Source organism: Phocoena phocoena, chromosome 6 (genome assembly GCF_963924675.1).
Source record: "Phocoena phocoena chromosome 6, mPhoPho1.1, whole genome shotgun sequence".
Taxonomy (NCBI): domain Eukaryota; kingdom Metazoa; phylum Chordata; class Mammalia; order Artiodactyla; family Phocoenidae; genus Phocoena; species Phocoena phocoena.
The window spans coordinates 72754711-72773009 of record NC_089224.1 but is presented as its reverse complement, the minus strand read 5'-3'; the positions used below and the strand labels follow the sequence as shown (position 1 = coordinate 72773009).

The 18299-nt window shown below is 34.2% G+C and overlaps 1 protein-coding gene across 4 annotated transcripts in view; it reads right to left on the bottom strand.

The window, feature by feature from the left end:
• The window catches only part of VPS13A (vacuolar protein sorting 13 homolog A), a 231975-nt gene that overhangs the window by 53308 nt on the left and 160368 nt on the right, over nucleotides 1-18299 (bottom strand). For all 4 annotated transcript variants that reach the window (XM_065879497.1, XM_065879498.1, XM_065879499.1 and 1 more), the window contains 7 exons: nucleotides 13462-13565; nucleotides 9473-9755; nucleotides 7102-7497; nucleotides 6734-6838; nucleotides 6466-6612; nucleotides 1639-1767; nucleotides 893-1026 (listed from right to left, as the gene is read on the bottom strand). In XM_065879497.1, the coding sequence (XP_065735569.1) occupies nucleotides 893-1026; nucleotides 1639-1767; nucleotides 6466-6612; nucleotides 6734-6838; nucleotides 7102-7497; nucleotides 9473-9755; nucleotides 13462-13565 (1298 nt within the window). The remainder of the gene's footprint in view (nucleotides 1-892; nucleotides 1027-1638; nucleotides 1768-6465; nucleotides 6613-6733; nucleotides 6839-7101; nucleotides 7498-9472; nucleotides 9756-13461; nucleotides 13566-18299) is intronic.

The following is an 18299-nucleotide window of genomic DNA, read 5'->3' as shown; positions in this document are numbered from 1 at the left end:
GTGATCCAGCAGCTGGATTATCTGTTCAAAGGAAATGAAAACACTAATTCAAAAATTATATGCATGTTCACTGCAGCATTATTTATAATCACCAAGACATGGAAACAACCTAACTGTCCATTGATGAATGAGTGAATATAGAAAATGTGGTATATATAAAATGAAATATTATTCAGCCATAAAGAAATCTTGCCATTTGAGACAACATGGATGGAACTTAATGGCATTATGCTAAGTGAAACAAGTCAGAGAAAGACAGATACTGTATCATCTCACTTATATGTGGAATCTAAAAAAAATCAAAAAAAGAAAAAAGAGAACAACCAAAAAAACCAAACACACAGATACAGAGAACAGATTGGCAGTTGCTAGAGGCAGGGTTGGGGTGGATGAAATGAGTGAAGGTGGTCAAAAGGCACAAACTTCCAGTTATAAAATGTATAAATCATGGGGATGCGAGGTACAGCATGGTGACTATAGTTAATAATACTCTATTGTATGTGTGAACGTTGCTAAGAGAGTAAATCTTAAAAGTTCTCATCACAAGAAAAAAAAATCTTAACTGTGTTTGGTGATGGATATTAACTAGACTATAATGGTGATGATTTTACAATATATACGAATATTGAATCATTATGTTGGACACCTGAAACTCATATGTTATATGTCAATTATGTTGGAATTTTTAAAAAAGTAAATTATAGATCTCAAGTCAGTTTTAACCCTACATACTTCAGTATACTTTTTTTTTTTTTTAATGAGGACATTGTTTTACATGGCCATAATGCCATTAACGGTGTTTATACTCTTAGGAAATTATCATAAAGTCAATGTCTCATCAGCTAGACTCTGCTAAAATCAGGGGATACTGTATTTGTAATAATCTTCTTACCTTTGCTTATATTGAACAATGTCATTCTTGGTGTGATTTATTAACAGGAATGGAGCTGCTCCATCACGATAATCTGAAAATGTAATAACTGTAGAATGCTCAGCCAAATTAACTTCTGCTATAATACCTCCAAGCTAGAAAAAAGGAAAAGAAAATATTCTCTAATGTGATAATTTTCCAAAGAATATTAACCAATAACATTTAATAATAAAAACTATTCATAACTTAATATATTTTTTGATGATTTGAAAAGTAATTCAGGATTTTATACTGCATTTCTGGAAAACCATGACTCTCAATTATCATATACAGATGGGTCAAATTCAAGATGTGGTATATTGTAGTATTCTAGGCACTTTAACTCAGCAGTCCCCAACGGCGGGTGTGGGGGGGAACGTTCAGACAGTAATGTGAGCGATGGTTCGGTCAGTAATGTGAGCCATGGGGAGCGGCACATGAAGCTTTGCTCGCTCGCCTGCCACTCACCTCCTGCTGTGCGGCCCGGTTCCTAACAGGCCAAGGACCAGTACCAGTCCATGGCCCCTGGGTTGGGGACCCCTGCTCTAACATTCCATATAACAGTTAAATTGTTTTATGTCTCTTGCTTCCTTTTAGAACTTTTTCCCTTTGCAAAGAGAAATGTTTGTTCATTTTTGGTGAAACAAACAAACAAAAATCATTTAATAAAAAAAAATTAGTAAGTATATATTAGCTTCTCTAACTACACACACAAAAGAATCACTTACCTCATTACCCAGATGCAATAAAATACAACTTTCTTGCTTGTTAAAATGTATCTTTTTGGGAGAGCCTTCACTTCTTTCAACTTGAATAAGAAGTTTATTAGAAGCATCCTCAGGCCAAAAGGGGATACACTAAAACATATATTACATATATTTATTTAAGTAAAACTGATTTCACCATAAAGACCTTTATCATTTTAATAAACCCATCAGAGTAGACTCAAAATAGTCTTAAACCTCTTTCAACACTGCTCTGGTTACTGCACTGCTTAGCTATGAACTGCTGACTTCAAGATGGGGTGCCACTTGGGCGCACTTTGAACACAAGCAGTAATGCGTAGTAAGTTGAAGAGTTATTGATAGAGCGCTGTGAAGAGGCGTTAGTGTGGTCCAGATCTAGAGATGGATTGAAAAAAAGTAAGTAAACTGAGCCAAGTGATCAGTTTAAAACAGGGGAATGTTCAGTTACTAAAAGTTATAATTGGGTTGTGGGCATCACTTAGTAATTAAGCAGTAGTCAAAGTACACACAAATGTCAAGTCAGGACATATATTAAATCCAGAGTCCTGGAAGTCAAATAAGGATTAAAAAAGCAAAAACAAAAGCAAAAACCAAGAGAAGTATCTAAAGTCTGAAGTTCAGAGTAGAAAACAGGCTCAAAATCTTAAGAAACCACCTGGACATCAGTGATCTGGAAACCAGACTAACGGAATAGGAGACAGTCAATGCACCCAGAAAGAAGACCAGACAACAGGAGCTGGAAACAAAGAAAAGAGCTAAAAGGACAGGAATGGAGAGCCAGCCTTGTCTGTAAACTATTATGTAAATCAGGTCTTAGTGTGATCCGACTCTGACCAGGCTGGTAACTTCACATAATTCAATGAGACTGCACATGTGCTCATCATCACCATACGACCTGAGGGCAATGTAGAAGAAGCGAGATGTTAGAGTCAAGTGCCTTAGCTTGATAAAGTCAGTTTTATTCAACCATAAAAAGTAATTAATGGAACTAGACATGGGACATGGTTAAGGCTATAACAGGCTGAGAAAATTCCCACTTGAGGCTTCTTGCAACCCAGTGGAAACTTATCTGGGAGTCAAAACAGTAGCAATACTAATCCAAGCATATTTCCCAGGAGGAACTGAGAAGACTAAAAACGATGTGCTCTCTGAAAATCCCCAAGCCTTGCTTATTTGTAAGCCTTCCTTACAAATCAACACAGCTAATAATCATAAATATGCATTTTAAGTTAAGGTTGACTACTGTAAGCCAAAATTAAAATGTGAAGATTTTAAATTAGCAAAAGAAATTTATCTTAAGAAAAGCTAAGGGACTTCCCTGGTGGTCCAGTGGGTAAGACTCTGGGCTCCCAATGCAGGGGGCCTGGGTTTGATCCCTAGTTGGGGAACTAGACCCCACATGCATGCCTTAACTAAGAAGTCTGCATGCCACAACTATAAGACCACATGCTGTAACAAAGATCCCACATGCCGCAACTAAGACCCGGCGCAGCCAAAATAAATAAATAAATGTTAAAAAACAAAACAAACAAAAAAAACACAGCAAAGAGAAAAGCTGAAGTTGACAACAAAAAGTAAAATAAAAAATAAGTTGTTGTGCATTTGTAATTGTAATTACTGTAAATATAAACTAACTGTTGGAAGACAGAAGCTTAAATAAATGTTAAAAAAAGAGAAAAGCTGAAATTGATAACAAAAAGTAAAATAAAAAATAAGTCCTAATGCATTTGTAATTGCAATTACTGTAAATATAAACTAATTGTTGGAAGACAGAAGCTACAGATTAGGTTTTTAAAAAGAGAAAACCCAATAATCTTATCTGCAATTGACATATAAGGCAAGACATAGAACTACTGTAAATAAAAGTATGGAAAAAGATATACCTAGAAAATATATAGAGTAAAACAAAGCTGCAGTTATAATTTGGCATCTAGATATATAGAGAGCTCTACATCCAACAAACCAAGAATCCACAGACTTAATGAGCACATATGAAACATTTGCCAAAGAAAATCTATATTCACTCGACAAATATTTATTGAGAGCATACTGTGTCTAATCACTGTTCAGAGCCCTCTAATAGCTCTCTCCATTTCACTCAGAGCAAAAGCTAAAATCCTTGTAATTCACAAAGTTTTGTGTCACAAAGTTCTGCATGATTACTCTTTATCACTGTTATGTCTTGTTCTCTTCTAAATACTTTTCCCTTTCCAATAATATCGGCCCCTTTTGCTATCCCTCAACCATGCCAAATATTCTCCCATTTTAGGGCACCTACCCTGGCTGATCCTTTGTCTTTAATGCTCTTTCCCCAGATATCCACACTGCTGAGGGGTCCAGCTCCTGGCTAAAAACCTATGTGCAATTTTTCAAGTCAGACCACTGGTAATTACAAAGGCTTTACCTTTATCTGGCAGGTCTCACAGGGCAAAGCTGCCCTCCCCATACCAGACTAGGTGCACAGCCAGCGCACTGCATTCTCAAGAACTCAGCCCTCACTTCTAGCCATGCCCTTACAAATATCTGCATTCCTACTACAGGCATCTTTGTCCAGAGGCCTCTTTACCAGGGCCTTTGGCAGAGGCCTTCCTCAAGAATCTCTGCAACACCTCTTTATCAAGGAGAGAGGTGGAACTTCAAGATGCTTTTTCTCTACTCTGACTTGGTGCTCAGTACTTTTCCATTCCTAGCCCTTCCCCTTTGTTTTCTGCCACCCCCAGATCCATAAAACAGTAAGAGCTATTTGTTCAGGGCTCCCCTGACAATGACACTACCCTCACTGATCCACCTCACCCCTAACTAACGTTGTTCCATAGGAAAAATGGTACAAGGGGAGGTGGTGCTTTCTTCAGTTTAGCCTCTTACTTATACTATTGCAGTAAGTAATTAAAGTCCTGAGTATTACTTTCATTTTAGCTTGTTGTCTTTATCAGCTATTCCTGTACCTGGCATCTCAGCTCCAACTCAGCTGAACTCTTGACAAGTGTACCTCTCACATTTTCTCCAAGTTTGTTCAAATGTGACCTCAGTAAGTCCTATCCTTGACCACCTTATGTAAAATTATAGCCCACTTCCTGCTCATTAGAACTCTTAACACCTCTTAGCCTGTCTTATTTCCTTTTTCCCTATTAGACCTGTCACCTTTAAACATACTATGTATTTTACTAGTTGACTATAGTATTATCCATTTAATGATTTCCCTATACTCCCACTGAAATGTAAACTACACAAGGACAGGTACTTGTGGTTTTGTTAAAAGATGTATCACAAGGCACATAGGGAGTACACACAATAAATATTGTTGAAAGAATGAACAAACAGGCAAACATGAAAAAAGGTACACCTTCTAGAAATGAGAAATGTAATTCAAATAAAAAACTCAGTTGGGGCTTCCCTGGTGGCACAGTGGTTGAGAGTCTGCCTGCCAATGCAGGGGACACGGGTTCGTGCCCCAGTCCAGGAAGACCCCACATGCCGCGGAGCGGCTGCACCCATGAGCCATGGCCGCTGCGCCTGCGCGTCCGTAGCCTGTGCTCTGCAACGGGAGCGGCCACAACAGTGAGAGGCCCGCATACCGCAAAACAAAAAAAACTCAGCTGAAGGCTCAAATAGCATATATATATATATATACTGTATAATATATATAGTAAAAGTGAAAATCTATGAAAATATATATGTAGAATTTATCCAGAATGAAGCAAAGAGTTATACAGATAGAAAATATAAAAAAGATAATAGGATATATGGAAGAAAGAATATGAAGTCCTAGAACAAATCTGATTAAAGACCCAGAAAGAGGAAATGGACAAAGAGGAGAGGTAGTATTTAAAGAGACAATAGCTGCAAATTTTACAGAAGGTATGAAATATATTAATCTACAGGTCTAGGAATAAAGTATCTCAAGCAGGATATATCAAAGGAACCCACATGCAGACAAACAGTAGTATGACTGCAGAACATCAAAGACAGAGAAAACTGTGAAGGCAGCTAGAGAAAAGGAAAGATAACCTCCAGAGAAATGACAGAATCACAGCAGAATTTTCAACAAAAATGGAAGCCAGAATATAATGCTACAACATGTAGAAAAAAATAGAATTGATTATCAAGAAAAAGTATCATAAAAGAAAGGTGATGATTAAAACTTTTATGGATAAACACAAACTGATGGTATTTACCTCCAAATCAGCTCTAAAGGAAATGCCAAAGGATGGTACATCAAGAATGATTCCAGAAAGATGGTTTCAAAGCAAAAAGGCATAATGAATAAAAATAGCAAACACTTCTCTAATAATCCTAACATACTCAAAATAAAATTTCTTCAGAAGTATTCTGTTAACCTCAGGCAGTCTTTCAGAAAGCTCTTACCCAGAGACCTAATAGCTACAGATAGAGTAGAATCAAAATTTCATTCCTAAGACACTACTGTCTTCCTAAAATAACTAGCTTAACCTACCCTGTAAAGGCATTTCTAACAGCTTCCTAAAGAGAATAAATAATTTCCTTCTCTTTGCTGCATTTATACTTTACCCAGTCTTCTACTGCCATATTTAACGACATTTGGTTAGTAATTATTAAATGTCTACCTCTATTATCAAGCAACACATTCCTAGATGACAATGTTCGGATTTTAATAATTAATTATTTACTTGGTTTATTCTGGTACAAATAAATACTCAAATGTTCATGGAACTGAAACAAAATTGGGAGGTGGGGGTGGAGAGTTAGAACATTACATAGTGATTTCATGTATCAAACTTCAAGGGAAAATGAAAATCTAAAGAGGTACCTTTTTGAAATTCATCTACCCACCTGCTCCAAATCAAGAGAGAGCCATTTATCACTTCCCTCTTCAGCCACTGATATACGATATTTACTTTTGTTTTTAAGCAAAAAAAAGGGTGTAAAGGTGACAATTCTGGTAATGTTAAAACTGCTAAGATCTATAGTGACACCAACCTACAGGAAAAAAAAAATAGCAACATTTCAAAAACTATTCCATTATCATAACATCCTGATAAAAATTAAGTACTCAGTAGAGCTTAAAAAAAATTTCCTGATGAGCATAAAATGAACTCACTTGATATTCCATTTTCAGGCCCTTACATTTAACAGCTCCGTGACTACCAACAGTATCAATTGAAAACTGATCTGACAATTCACTATCAGTTACCATAAGCTGAACCTAGAAAAAAATATTTCAAATATATTAGTATTTAGGTACCTTTAAAAATTCCTACCTAAGTTGATATATTTTTTGCTTTTTAGCTTAAACTAATATTATACTGTTAATGCACTAAACCCTTCCCAAGACTAAATTTTAATCTTTTTAACCTCAAATATTTCACAAATGTTATTTCTACCTACTTCATAATATTTTATTCTTCTAAACAAACAAAAAGGAGTGATAAGTAGATAAAGAATGAAAGTCAAAAAAACTTCACATACCTTATTGTTATTAAAAAAGTGCTTTGGCTGAAAAGAAAAGAGAACTGGCTTTTTATAATTAGGTGGATGCTTTCGATGAATTCCATCTGCTTTATACTGTAACATTCGACCAGTTTTATTGACCATCCAGTAAGGACTGTGAAATGCCATAACCGTCTGGCCAGTATTATAAGTTACATGGATAGCAATATCTAAATCAGTCTTTTCTATTTCTGTAACACAAGTAAAACTGATGAAACTAATATCTTGTTGATTAGGTTTTATATGATATTCACTTTTCCAATCATGATTAAGATAGTCAAGTAATTTTAAACGCAGCCTGGGTTTATCCAACTGTACAGTACAAATCTGGGCTGAATGGCCTTCATGTAGAGTAAAAACTCTATGTTCGGTGCCCTATAATAAAAAAAAATACAGTAAATTTTTAATGTTTCAGAATAATACACCAAAATATTTAATGATTCCAAATGCTATACAAATGATTCTGAAATACCTCTGTCAGAAAAAGAAGACTTATGTTCATGTTCTAACTTTGTCAACTGTATAAATTTCTATAAATTGAGATTTGAGTTACTATATTTGTAAAATGGTCTAAATGATCTACTTCAAAGGACTATTGTGAAAATAAAATAAAATAATATAGTGTGAAATTCTGCTGGCACTAATGAAGATTATAAAACACTATAATTAGTAAAACAAAAATCTTATCCACTAGTGATTTTAGTTGTGAAAACTACAAAATAATGAAAAATGTATGTAATCCAAAATAAGCAATCCCTACTAACTCTCATTTTTGATTTTTAACAAACTCTCATAACCCATTTCCAATCACTGTTTATACTGAATCTTACGTAGCTTTTAAAACTGTTCATTTCTCTCCACTCACGCTTGCATTACCTTAGTTCATGTCACTGTAACCTCTCCCTTTAAGAGTCTCCTAACTGCTCTTATCTCCTCTAAGCCCTTTTCTACACCGCAGCTAAACTGTCTTTCTAAAAAGTGATCATATCCTTTGGAAACTAGCAAACAGAATGTGATCCCTAAAAGCATCAAGTTAAAAGTTCTATTAAAATGCAACATAGATAGACATTCCATCTGGGTATTTCACCTGTTTTTCCAGCAACTCTAATCTGGTTCCCTCCTGTTATAACATGGGAATCTCTTCACTTTAAGATTTTAAATTACTTAAAGCAAAAACAAGGTAAGCTATCAATACTTGACATGCTCCACAAAATAGAAGAGTAGTGCTGGTGGTGCTAGAGAGGTAAATAAATGGGAACGATATGCCTGTCAGGCACTGTGCTAAGTCCTTTACAAACATTATTTAATTTGATTTCACCATATCCCAATCATGAAAGTTTTATTACTATCCCCCTTTTATAGGCTTGGACAAATGATTTAGAAAGATAATGTAGCTTACCTAAAGACATAGCACTAGTAAGCGATAGAGGTAGGATTCAATCTCAAATCTATCTGACAGCAAAGTGTAAATTCTTAACCACTATGTTATCTGTCAACCATATGGAAAACAGATATTCTTAAACCACAGATGTGTTCACTCCCCCACTCCGAAAAAAAATTTAACAGAAAAGTGTAAACAGAGTAAATCCCAATAATTAATAATTAAAAGACTGCAATAAAATAATATACTACAATGAAGAACTACTTTCTTATATTTGAGAAGCAATGGCAAATGGAATATTTACTTAAAATCCCAAGATGGAGAGATTCCTGTTACAGCAACAGGAAGGAATCAGATGTAATATCTTAAAAAAAAGAGTATTTAAAAGAAAAAGCATCTTTATAGGGCATAAAATCCTTTTAGAAAACTAGCACAAGAATAATACAATGTAGCAAGTTTTAAGTCTAGTACTATCATTTTAATACTAATTCTCATACATGTTTGAAAAGTTAGTATCCATCTTTTAAATATACATGAAATATACATGCATGGAAAAGACTGAAAAATATATATTTTAGAACTGAAATGATAACTTCATCAGAAGTGCTACCTTCAGATAATGTGATTATAGACAATCTTAATAATCTCTATTTTCTAAAATTTTCTACAGGAATATCTATTACTTTCATAAATGATTTTTAAAATGGCATATCATATTTGTGTGTATGAATTATATTCAACTTAGTAGTCAGATTTCTAACGTAAATCAGTGGAAAAAAATTTTTTTTAATCTTCTTTCATATAACATGATTGAAACATTTCTTTTCCATTTGAAGAATATCTGTACTGTCTATTCACCAGTACTATAATTTTTATTAGAATTTTAAAACATTGTTTTATTGTTCATAACTTTAAATAACTAAAGCTACAAAATCAAAGACAGGAGGGCATTAAAAAACTCCAGAATACCTCTATATAATAAGCAATCTTGTAAGGAAGAAAATTTCGGAGTAGAATAGGTGGCCACAAATGCATTATATATGGTAAGTCCCAACCATCTTCTGAATACACTGACAAAGATGTCAAATTATCTTTTTCTGGGACAATATTAATGATAAATGGCTTCTTGGAAGGGTTTATAGATCTACATTTCTTCTTGAGAAAAGTGCCATCATTTTTTATAATTTCTTCAAAATCAATTCCTTCACACATTTGATAGTCCTCATCTTCTGGCTTCAGGGAAAGGAGTGATCTACATAAAAGATTAAAAAATACATTTTAAAATGCTTTAAAAGAAAATACATGTTTAACTGTTTGATTACAGCTTCAGAACAATGAAATTATCTCCCTCCATACTACTGTAATAAATTTTTATATTTTCACATTCTTCTTAGAGATAGGTAAGATAGACATATAGATACCAATTTCCATCTTAACTTTCTGGAAACCAATCAAGTTATTTGGCTTCCAAGAGAAGAATATTTTTCTTACAAACTTGCTGTCTTAAAAGTATGTTTACAAGATAATTGGTTTCTCGCAGAAAATACGTAATCATACAGGTCATATATGCAAAACACACACATACAGCTGTGACTTAAACACTAACTTAAAGAAGTTGGCTTTCCTGGGTATGTGGTCCCAAGTACATACCATGATTGAGTTTGTGAAGCAAAAATATATTTCTACTGAAAAATTAATCATCGGCTTCTCAAGGTTAATCAAATGAAAGCTTTCAACAGATACTTAGCTTTACAGAAATGTTGAGCATAGTTGCAGAAGTGGTTGTAAGAAGACAGTAATAAAATTACTAGGTGTCACATATGATTAATCCTTATATTTAAAAATCACATTCTTTTACATTGCAAATGTACTTTGGGTTTAATAATTTTTTTAAACCTAAGGTGTGTCCACATATAAACACTTAAGTATTTTTATACTTGTAAAACTAATTACCTATGATTGTGACACTATCCCTTACTGTGTGACAAGTGTCAATACTATCTCTAGCTGTGATTGTTTTCTTAAGCTCTAGTCCCCCCAATTTTAAATATCTACTACATATTTCTGTAATGATGTCGGATGGTGCTTTAAATTGCTAAATTGAACTCTGAACCCTCCACACCCACTTCTCTGTGCGTCCTTTTTTCAGGAACTTCCAGCTATTGGCACTCTGGACTATAAAATAATATTAACTCTTCCTTATTCCCCCCTTACATACATAGATATAGTTACCTGTCAAATCAGTTATCAGATTTAGCCTATTTTACTTCTACATTCTCTCTGAAATTTCATTTTTTTTCCATCAAGACATTTATTGGACTATTATTTACCAATGAGAAGGTAAAACTGAAAATGAACAAATGGTAAGTCACTCTTTACTCTTAAGGAGATACCAATCACATGGGAAATGTAATGTTAAAAGATAACTACTGCACTGTGATAGGTACCCCCCCTCAAAAAAAACCCAGATGTACACTGAAGACTAAGGGCATGAAGAGTGTGGTTAACTCTTTCTAGATTGGCTGCAGAGTGTTTTCCAGAGGTCACAATTTCCCCCAAAAGCTTTGTTTCTGAAGGGTAGAGCTGAACTAGAGACATATGCAAGGTTAAAGGAAAGTTTAAGAAATGAATGAAGAGAAAACATGAGACAGATGATCAATGGCAAGAGGTTTTGAGTGAGAAGAGCTGATGCATTAAATGGTCTTAAAACAGAAGAACACCAAATGTTCTGAGAGAGGAAGAAAGAAATAGATATTAAAGATGAAGATAAAATTTATATAAATGGGGGCAAGACAATGAGCGAGCAACTATCCCAATGTGGACTTAACCTTTCAAATTTCATATTCCAACATGCACACTACATTCCAGTCAAACCCCTAGTCTTTTATAAACCTGTACAAATTCTGTGCATTCACGCCTCCTTATCTTTGTTATGCAATTCCTTCCATTTAAGATTGCCCTTCCCCACTAATCTCCACATTATTATATTTTAACTACAATTCATGTACGTCTCTCAGGAGTTAATCATTAATCCCTTCTTTCCTTTTCATAGTTTTCTGCAACTAAAACGTTTTCTGTGATTCTCAACAACCCATTGTTTTCTACTTTCTGTACCTATATAATATATCAATCTCTCAAGGGGAATAGCCATGCCAATTCCTCTTGGTATCTTACAGTAGTGCCTTCCACACAACAAAACACTTGGTAAATACTTGTTAAATGAATTGAATTTAAGAATAAGTATACCTAAATTCTACAGAATGATACCCATTTGTTAATTTAAGACCTCACATCTTAAATATGAGTATCTATATCTAAGCATTAGATTAGAAGAATATCTAATGTGAAGTCCAAGCTAGTCAGTCATTAATAATTCTAATTAAGATAGATTAACTTCCATGTAACACATATTTAGCCTTGAACAAAAAAGTGTAAAGATACTCTAATGGCCTAACTTTTCCCTTCTATGGACAGAAACACAAAATATATAGTAATATTTACTAAAAATAAAGCAGAATGCCATTAACATTTATTATCCAAGGACAAAATGGATTTCCTCACAGAAACTTTTGAACATATCTTACATGCTACTTTTTAATCTAGTCTTATAACCCACTCCAAATCCTCTCTAGAACAAGGTCAGATACTATAAACAACTATTTTGTGGTTGTTCTCTAGACAATATAACTCTTTCCCTCAGCAAGTCTGAACTAAGCAATAAAACTCATTAGGGTTAGAAGGTCTAGGCAATAAAACACTCATTAAGGTGAGCAGGCCTACTCTCTGAAAATATGTGCCTAAAACTGCTAGGCTGTATTCTAAGCATTAGGGACCCAATCTTGAACTCCTACGTATGGGGCAGAATAAATAGAGGTAAGGAATATTTTAGCACTGCTTGTAATTTTGCCTCCATCCTTTTGTAGCATAGGTCTAAAGGTCCATGTCTAGAGTGTGTTTTGAAATGGTACTTAACAAACTATGATGCTTATTCTGAGGAAGTTTTTATTCTCCAAGAGAGTTTAATCTCCCTAAAAGAGACTATCTTCAATTCCAGATTAAATATCCTAAATAATAATAATACTTGTTTGTAATATTAAGCCTATGATTAAGAGACTAGCCCATCATTAGTACTGTTACAATTTTAATAGTCCTTTCTTAATACATAAAAGATTTTATATGTACTATACAGCTGACCCTTGAACAACACGGGTTTGAACTACACGGGTCCATTCATAAGCAGACATTTTTCAGCAAATAAAGTACTTGATGACTAGCAGTTGGTTGAATCCATGGATGTGGAAATAGAGGTGTGGAGGACTGACTGTGGGACTTGAGCACCCAAGGATTCTGGTATCTGCAGTGGGTCCTAGAAACAATCCTCTATGGATACTGAGGGACAACTGAATGTGTATTTTTGACTACATGGGCGTCAGCACCTCTAACCCACATGTTGTTGAAGGATCAACTGTCTATCTCTATTTACATTACAATTCTATCAATGAACAATTAGATAAATATGTAGATTAGAAGATAAAATATTTTACATTTTCTAAAGAAATTTCTTAAAAATTCTATCATAAAACCCTAGAAAAGTAAAAATCACTTCATAATAGTGTAAATAAATCTAGAAGCCACCAATCATGCTCAGTAAGAAATTTTTTAAAAATCATAAATATATATGACTATGGCCATGATAGTTATATTGCAAGCATGTAATTTATATTTACTAGTGAAAGCATAGATAATTTATAGGATATACATTATACACATTAAGTTAAATAATATTTCTTTAAAAAAATCTTCTAAGAGTGCCGAAACTTAAATAAGTTAGATGAGATATTAACAAGATAGATTTGATCATGGTTTGATAACTTAAAGATAGATATCACTACTAAATCAGAAACTAAAGAGTGTATAAGAGACCTTAGGGCAAACAAAAGGATAAAGAAAAAAATCACCGGTAAGATGCTAATGGTATGTTAAATTCACTTCCAGGTGAAGCCGTTCCCAATAAGGTGTCCCCTCCATAAACATAAAGTGGTATTGAAAAATGATTTCTAATCTGGGAAAGAAAAGTAACATTTAGTATCATTAATCTAAGAATCTAAAGACATTTAAAAAATATTCCATCTAAATATCCCAGCAAAGGAATTATCAGGCAATATTTATCTTGCTCATATAAATTAGAAAAAAAAATCCAAACATGCAATTATCTTTGCTAAAAATTACAAGGAAAAGTTTCCAGTTTTAGAGAAAAGGAATCTCAAAAACAAAACTTTAAAAATCTTAGAAGAAAATAACATCTTCTTGAACTTGATATAAGGAATAACTTTTCATTTAGACAAAAATAGAAAAAATTAATAGGAAAAATATTATATCCAAGTTTTAGATGTCTATATGATAAAAGTGAAAAACAAGCCACTGGCTGGCAAATGTCTACCTTTTTACATCACTGTTGTATGCTACTCATTGAATCAAAGAGTGTGGAGGGAATAGCTCACCCAGTGAGTAGCATACAACAGTGATGTAAAAGATTAACATTATTTTGATTAACACACATTATCAGATAAACCTCCGTTTATATTTGGGATAGACCAAACTGGTTAGTAACACCATTTTCTTGTATTATTTCTATATCTTACTAAAATCTTTATATTTTAAAAATCATACCAAAATATAAAACATACTGAGTGCAAACTAAGAACTGATAAATATATAAACTTAACTACACTATATTTTATTTCTAGATAAACTGTTTGCTCTACCGATTTAAAAGAAGAGACATATATTTTCATTTCTATGAAAGTACCTATAAGAAATTTAACATTAATGTTTTACTATTTAATAAAATTCAAAAGTAATCTACGATAATGACGCAGCCCAATTGTCATCTTTTATTTTATTTTTTTTTTAGCGGTACGTAGGCCTCTCACTATTGTGGCCTCTCCCGTTGCGGAGCCAAAAGGCTCCGGACGCGCAGGCTCAGCGGCCATGGCTCATGCGCAGCCGCTCCGCGGCATGTGGGATCTTCCCGGACTAGGGCACGAACCCGTGTCCCCTGCATCGGTAGGCGGACTCTCAACCACTGTGCCACCAGGGAAGCCCTGTCATCTTTTAATACAGTTCATCGTAAATCAAAAATGAAAGAGAAGGAACCTCTGTTTTCAGCCCTGATGGAAAAATATAGACCAGATATAACTTCCCAATATAAACAACCAAAACACCAGGGAAAAAAAATACACATGAAGTAATGGACAAAAAGGTGGCACAGGAAGGAAGGAAAGGAAAGGAGGAAGGGAGGGAGGGAGGGAGGGAAAGAAAGAAGGAAAGAAAGGGGGAGGGGAAGGGAAGAGAAGAGAAGGGAGGGAGGGCTAGAGAGAGAGAAAGAGGGAGAGAAAGAAAGAAAGAAAGGGGGGGAGAGAGGGAGGGGGGAGAGAGAAGGGGAGGGGAGAGAGAGAGAGCGAGAGGAAGGAAGGAAGGTAGGGAGGGAGGGAGGGAAGAAGGAAGAAAGAAAACTCCACCAAGATAAGCCCTAAGATTGTCACCTCATCTTACTACCTGGAGAGTTTCTGGATTACTGGGTGGAGAAGAAGTCAAACAGAGCCCAGTCTGAGTTGAAGAGATAGATATAAGAATGTGGGAAAGCCAATGAGGCTTACTCTAACAGCACATTACATGAGAGAGAAGATAGCTGCATGGAGAGGTGAGAGTTACAGAGAGGTAACTCCTGAGACTTTAAGAGTGCCCCCTGTTCCAAAGACTTCAGTACAGTACTGTCTGGCACATGCACGTCAGTACACTGTCTAAGGCTCAGTAAAGATCCATCTGAAAGCCGCAGGCAGAACAATCTCTGGTGCTGACACACAGTTCCTTTTCTAACCAACCGAAGTGGTAAAATCTTGTTTAGTACAAAGGGTATTGGTTACAGTGCTTTACTAGTGGGGCAAAATTAACCCTAGGCTACAGGCTGCTTGAGTCTCACCTAAGAAGTTTTAAAACAAGCAATGAAAGGATCACTTTCCAACGAACATAACTGTGTTGGAGAATTAAGTTCAAGAATACATAAAGGGGTACAAATACATCTAAAGCACCTGACGAGGTAAAATTCACAATTTTAAGCAACTGGTAAAAAAATTACTGGACACACAAAAAGAATTTTAAAATGACCCATTAAAAAAATGAATAAAATGAAACAAATCAGAAATGAAACACATGACAGAATTAGTAGACAAGGATATTAAAACATTTATATAACTATATTTGATATGTTCAAAAGTTAGGGGAAAGCTGAGGATATATAAAAAGACATGGAAAATGTAAATAAAAATGCAAGTTGAACTTCTAGACATAAAAATACATTGGATGAGATTAAGAACAGATTAGACATTGAAAAGTGAACTTAAAGACATAATAATAGAAACTATCGAAACAGAAACATGGGGGTCGGGGGAAGCTGAAAGAAAAAGTGAACAGAGCATTAGACAGCATAAGTTTAAACACTCTAATATATACCTACTTGAAGAAAAGAAGAGAGAGGGAAGACAGAAAAAAATATTTGAAGAAACAATGGCAACATTGTTTTCTAAAGTTGATGAAAACTATAAATCCACAGATTCAAGAAGCTTAAAAGACTCAAGTACAAGAAACATGTAGGATTCATCTCAACCAAATTTCTTAAAACCAGTAATAAAGGGAAGAAACTTAAAAGTATATAAAAATATATCACACATTTCGTAGAACAAAGGTTAAGAATAACAGCAGACTCTGGTCAGAAACAATGTTAACAGAGTCAATAGTGAAATGACATCCTAAAAGTATGGAAAAAATAACTGTCAATCTAAATTTCTACACCCTGTGAAAATAAAAGTGAAGTAAAAGCAAAAATAGTTCACTGACAAATTTCATTAAAGACACAAAATTACTAGAAGAGCTCACTCAAGAAGTGACAGATAATATGAATAGCCCTTAAAGTGAAACTGTGGTTTAAAAACTTAAGAAAAACATCACAAGAAAACTCTATACCAACACCCCTCATGAACATAAATGCAAAAATTATAAACGTGAATTTAGCAAATCAATTCAACAATATATTAAAAGATTAATACTTCAAAACCAAATGAGGTTTATCCTGGGAATGCAAGGTTCATTTAATATTTAAAAGTCAATCATTATTTAATATAATAATTAAAAATCAATGTAATTCATCATATTAACAATTTTTTTAAAAGATCCTCTCGATAAACAGAGAAAATCATTTGACAAAATGCAACATTCATTTCTGATTTAAAAACTCTCAGTAAACTACAAACAGAGGGATCATGAACAACAATAACAAAAAAAACAACTCAAAATATACTCAATGGTCAAAGATTGAATACTTTTCCCCTAAGATTGAGAACAAGATAAAAACATCCACTTTCATAATTTCTATTCAAATTGTACTGGAGATTCTACCCAGTGCAATAAACAAGAGAAAAGAAAATAGGGCTTCCCTGGTGGCGCAGTGGTTGAGAGTCCGCCTGCCGATGCAGGGGACACAGGTTCCTGCCCCGGTCTGGGAAGATCCCACATGCCGCGGAGCGGCTGGGCCTGTGAGCCATGGCTGCTGAGCCTGCGCGTCTGGAGCCTGTGCTCCGCAACGGGAGAGGCCACAGCAGTGAGAGGCCCGCGTACCGCAAAAAAAAAAACACAATAAACATCAGATTGGAAAGGAAGAAGTAAAAATATTTTTATCTGCAGACATCATAACTATCTCTATCTATAAAAAAGCTACTAGAATAAATGTATCAAGTAAGGTTGTATAATACAAGTTAATACAAAAACCAAATGTATTTCTACTAGCAAGAAAAAATCAAAAATTAATATTAAAAATGCCAATTTAATCACAATTTCTAAATAAAAATTGAAAACTTGAAGTCTAAAATTTAAATGGAAATGGAAAGGACTTAGGCTAGCCAAAACAACTTTAAAAAAGAACAAAGTGGTACAACTTGTACTACCTGATTTCAAGACTGAGGATTAAGTAGTAATCAAGACAGTGTGGTACTGACATAAATAGATCAATGAAACAGATTAGAGACCTCAGACATAAACACACACAGATATGGAGATATGGTCAATTTATTTTTGACAAAAGTGTCAAGGCAATTTAATGGAAAAAAGGATAATCCTGGTCAGAACAAATGAATAGACAAGCGGAAAAAAATGAACCTCAACCCTCACTTTATATCATATACCAAAATTCATTAAAAATGGTATGTGGTATATACATAGAACAGATTACTACTCAACATGTAACTGCATGCAACATTAATACACAAAAGTTGACACATACAAAATTATCCTGAGTGAAAGAAGCCAGACTCCATTCTCTACTTCATTCATTTACATAAAATTCTATATTGTGTAACTAATGCACCACAAGAACATATAAGTGGATGCATGGGAATGGGGAGACAGGGGATGAGGAAACTTTTTGGGGTGATAAGTATGTTTATTACTTTGATTGTGATGAAGGTTCATATGTGTATTTTTTGTCAAAATTCATCAACTTTAAATATATGCAGTTTATTGTACATCAATTTTACCTCAATAAAGGTGTACAAATTTCTCTCACTGTATTCTCTAATTGAAACGAAATAATAAATACATACTACAAAGAACTAAAACAAAATATTGAATTTTTTTTTGTTTTTGTTTTTTTACAAAATAATATTCCAAAAACATTTACAAAATATTCCTACAACTGCTCGTATTACAGTAGTATAATTACTGATAATGATTATTCTTTTTGCTA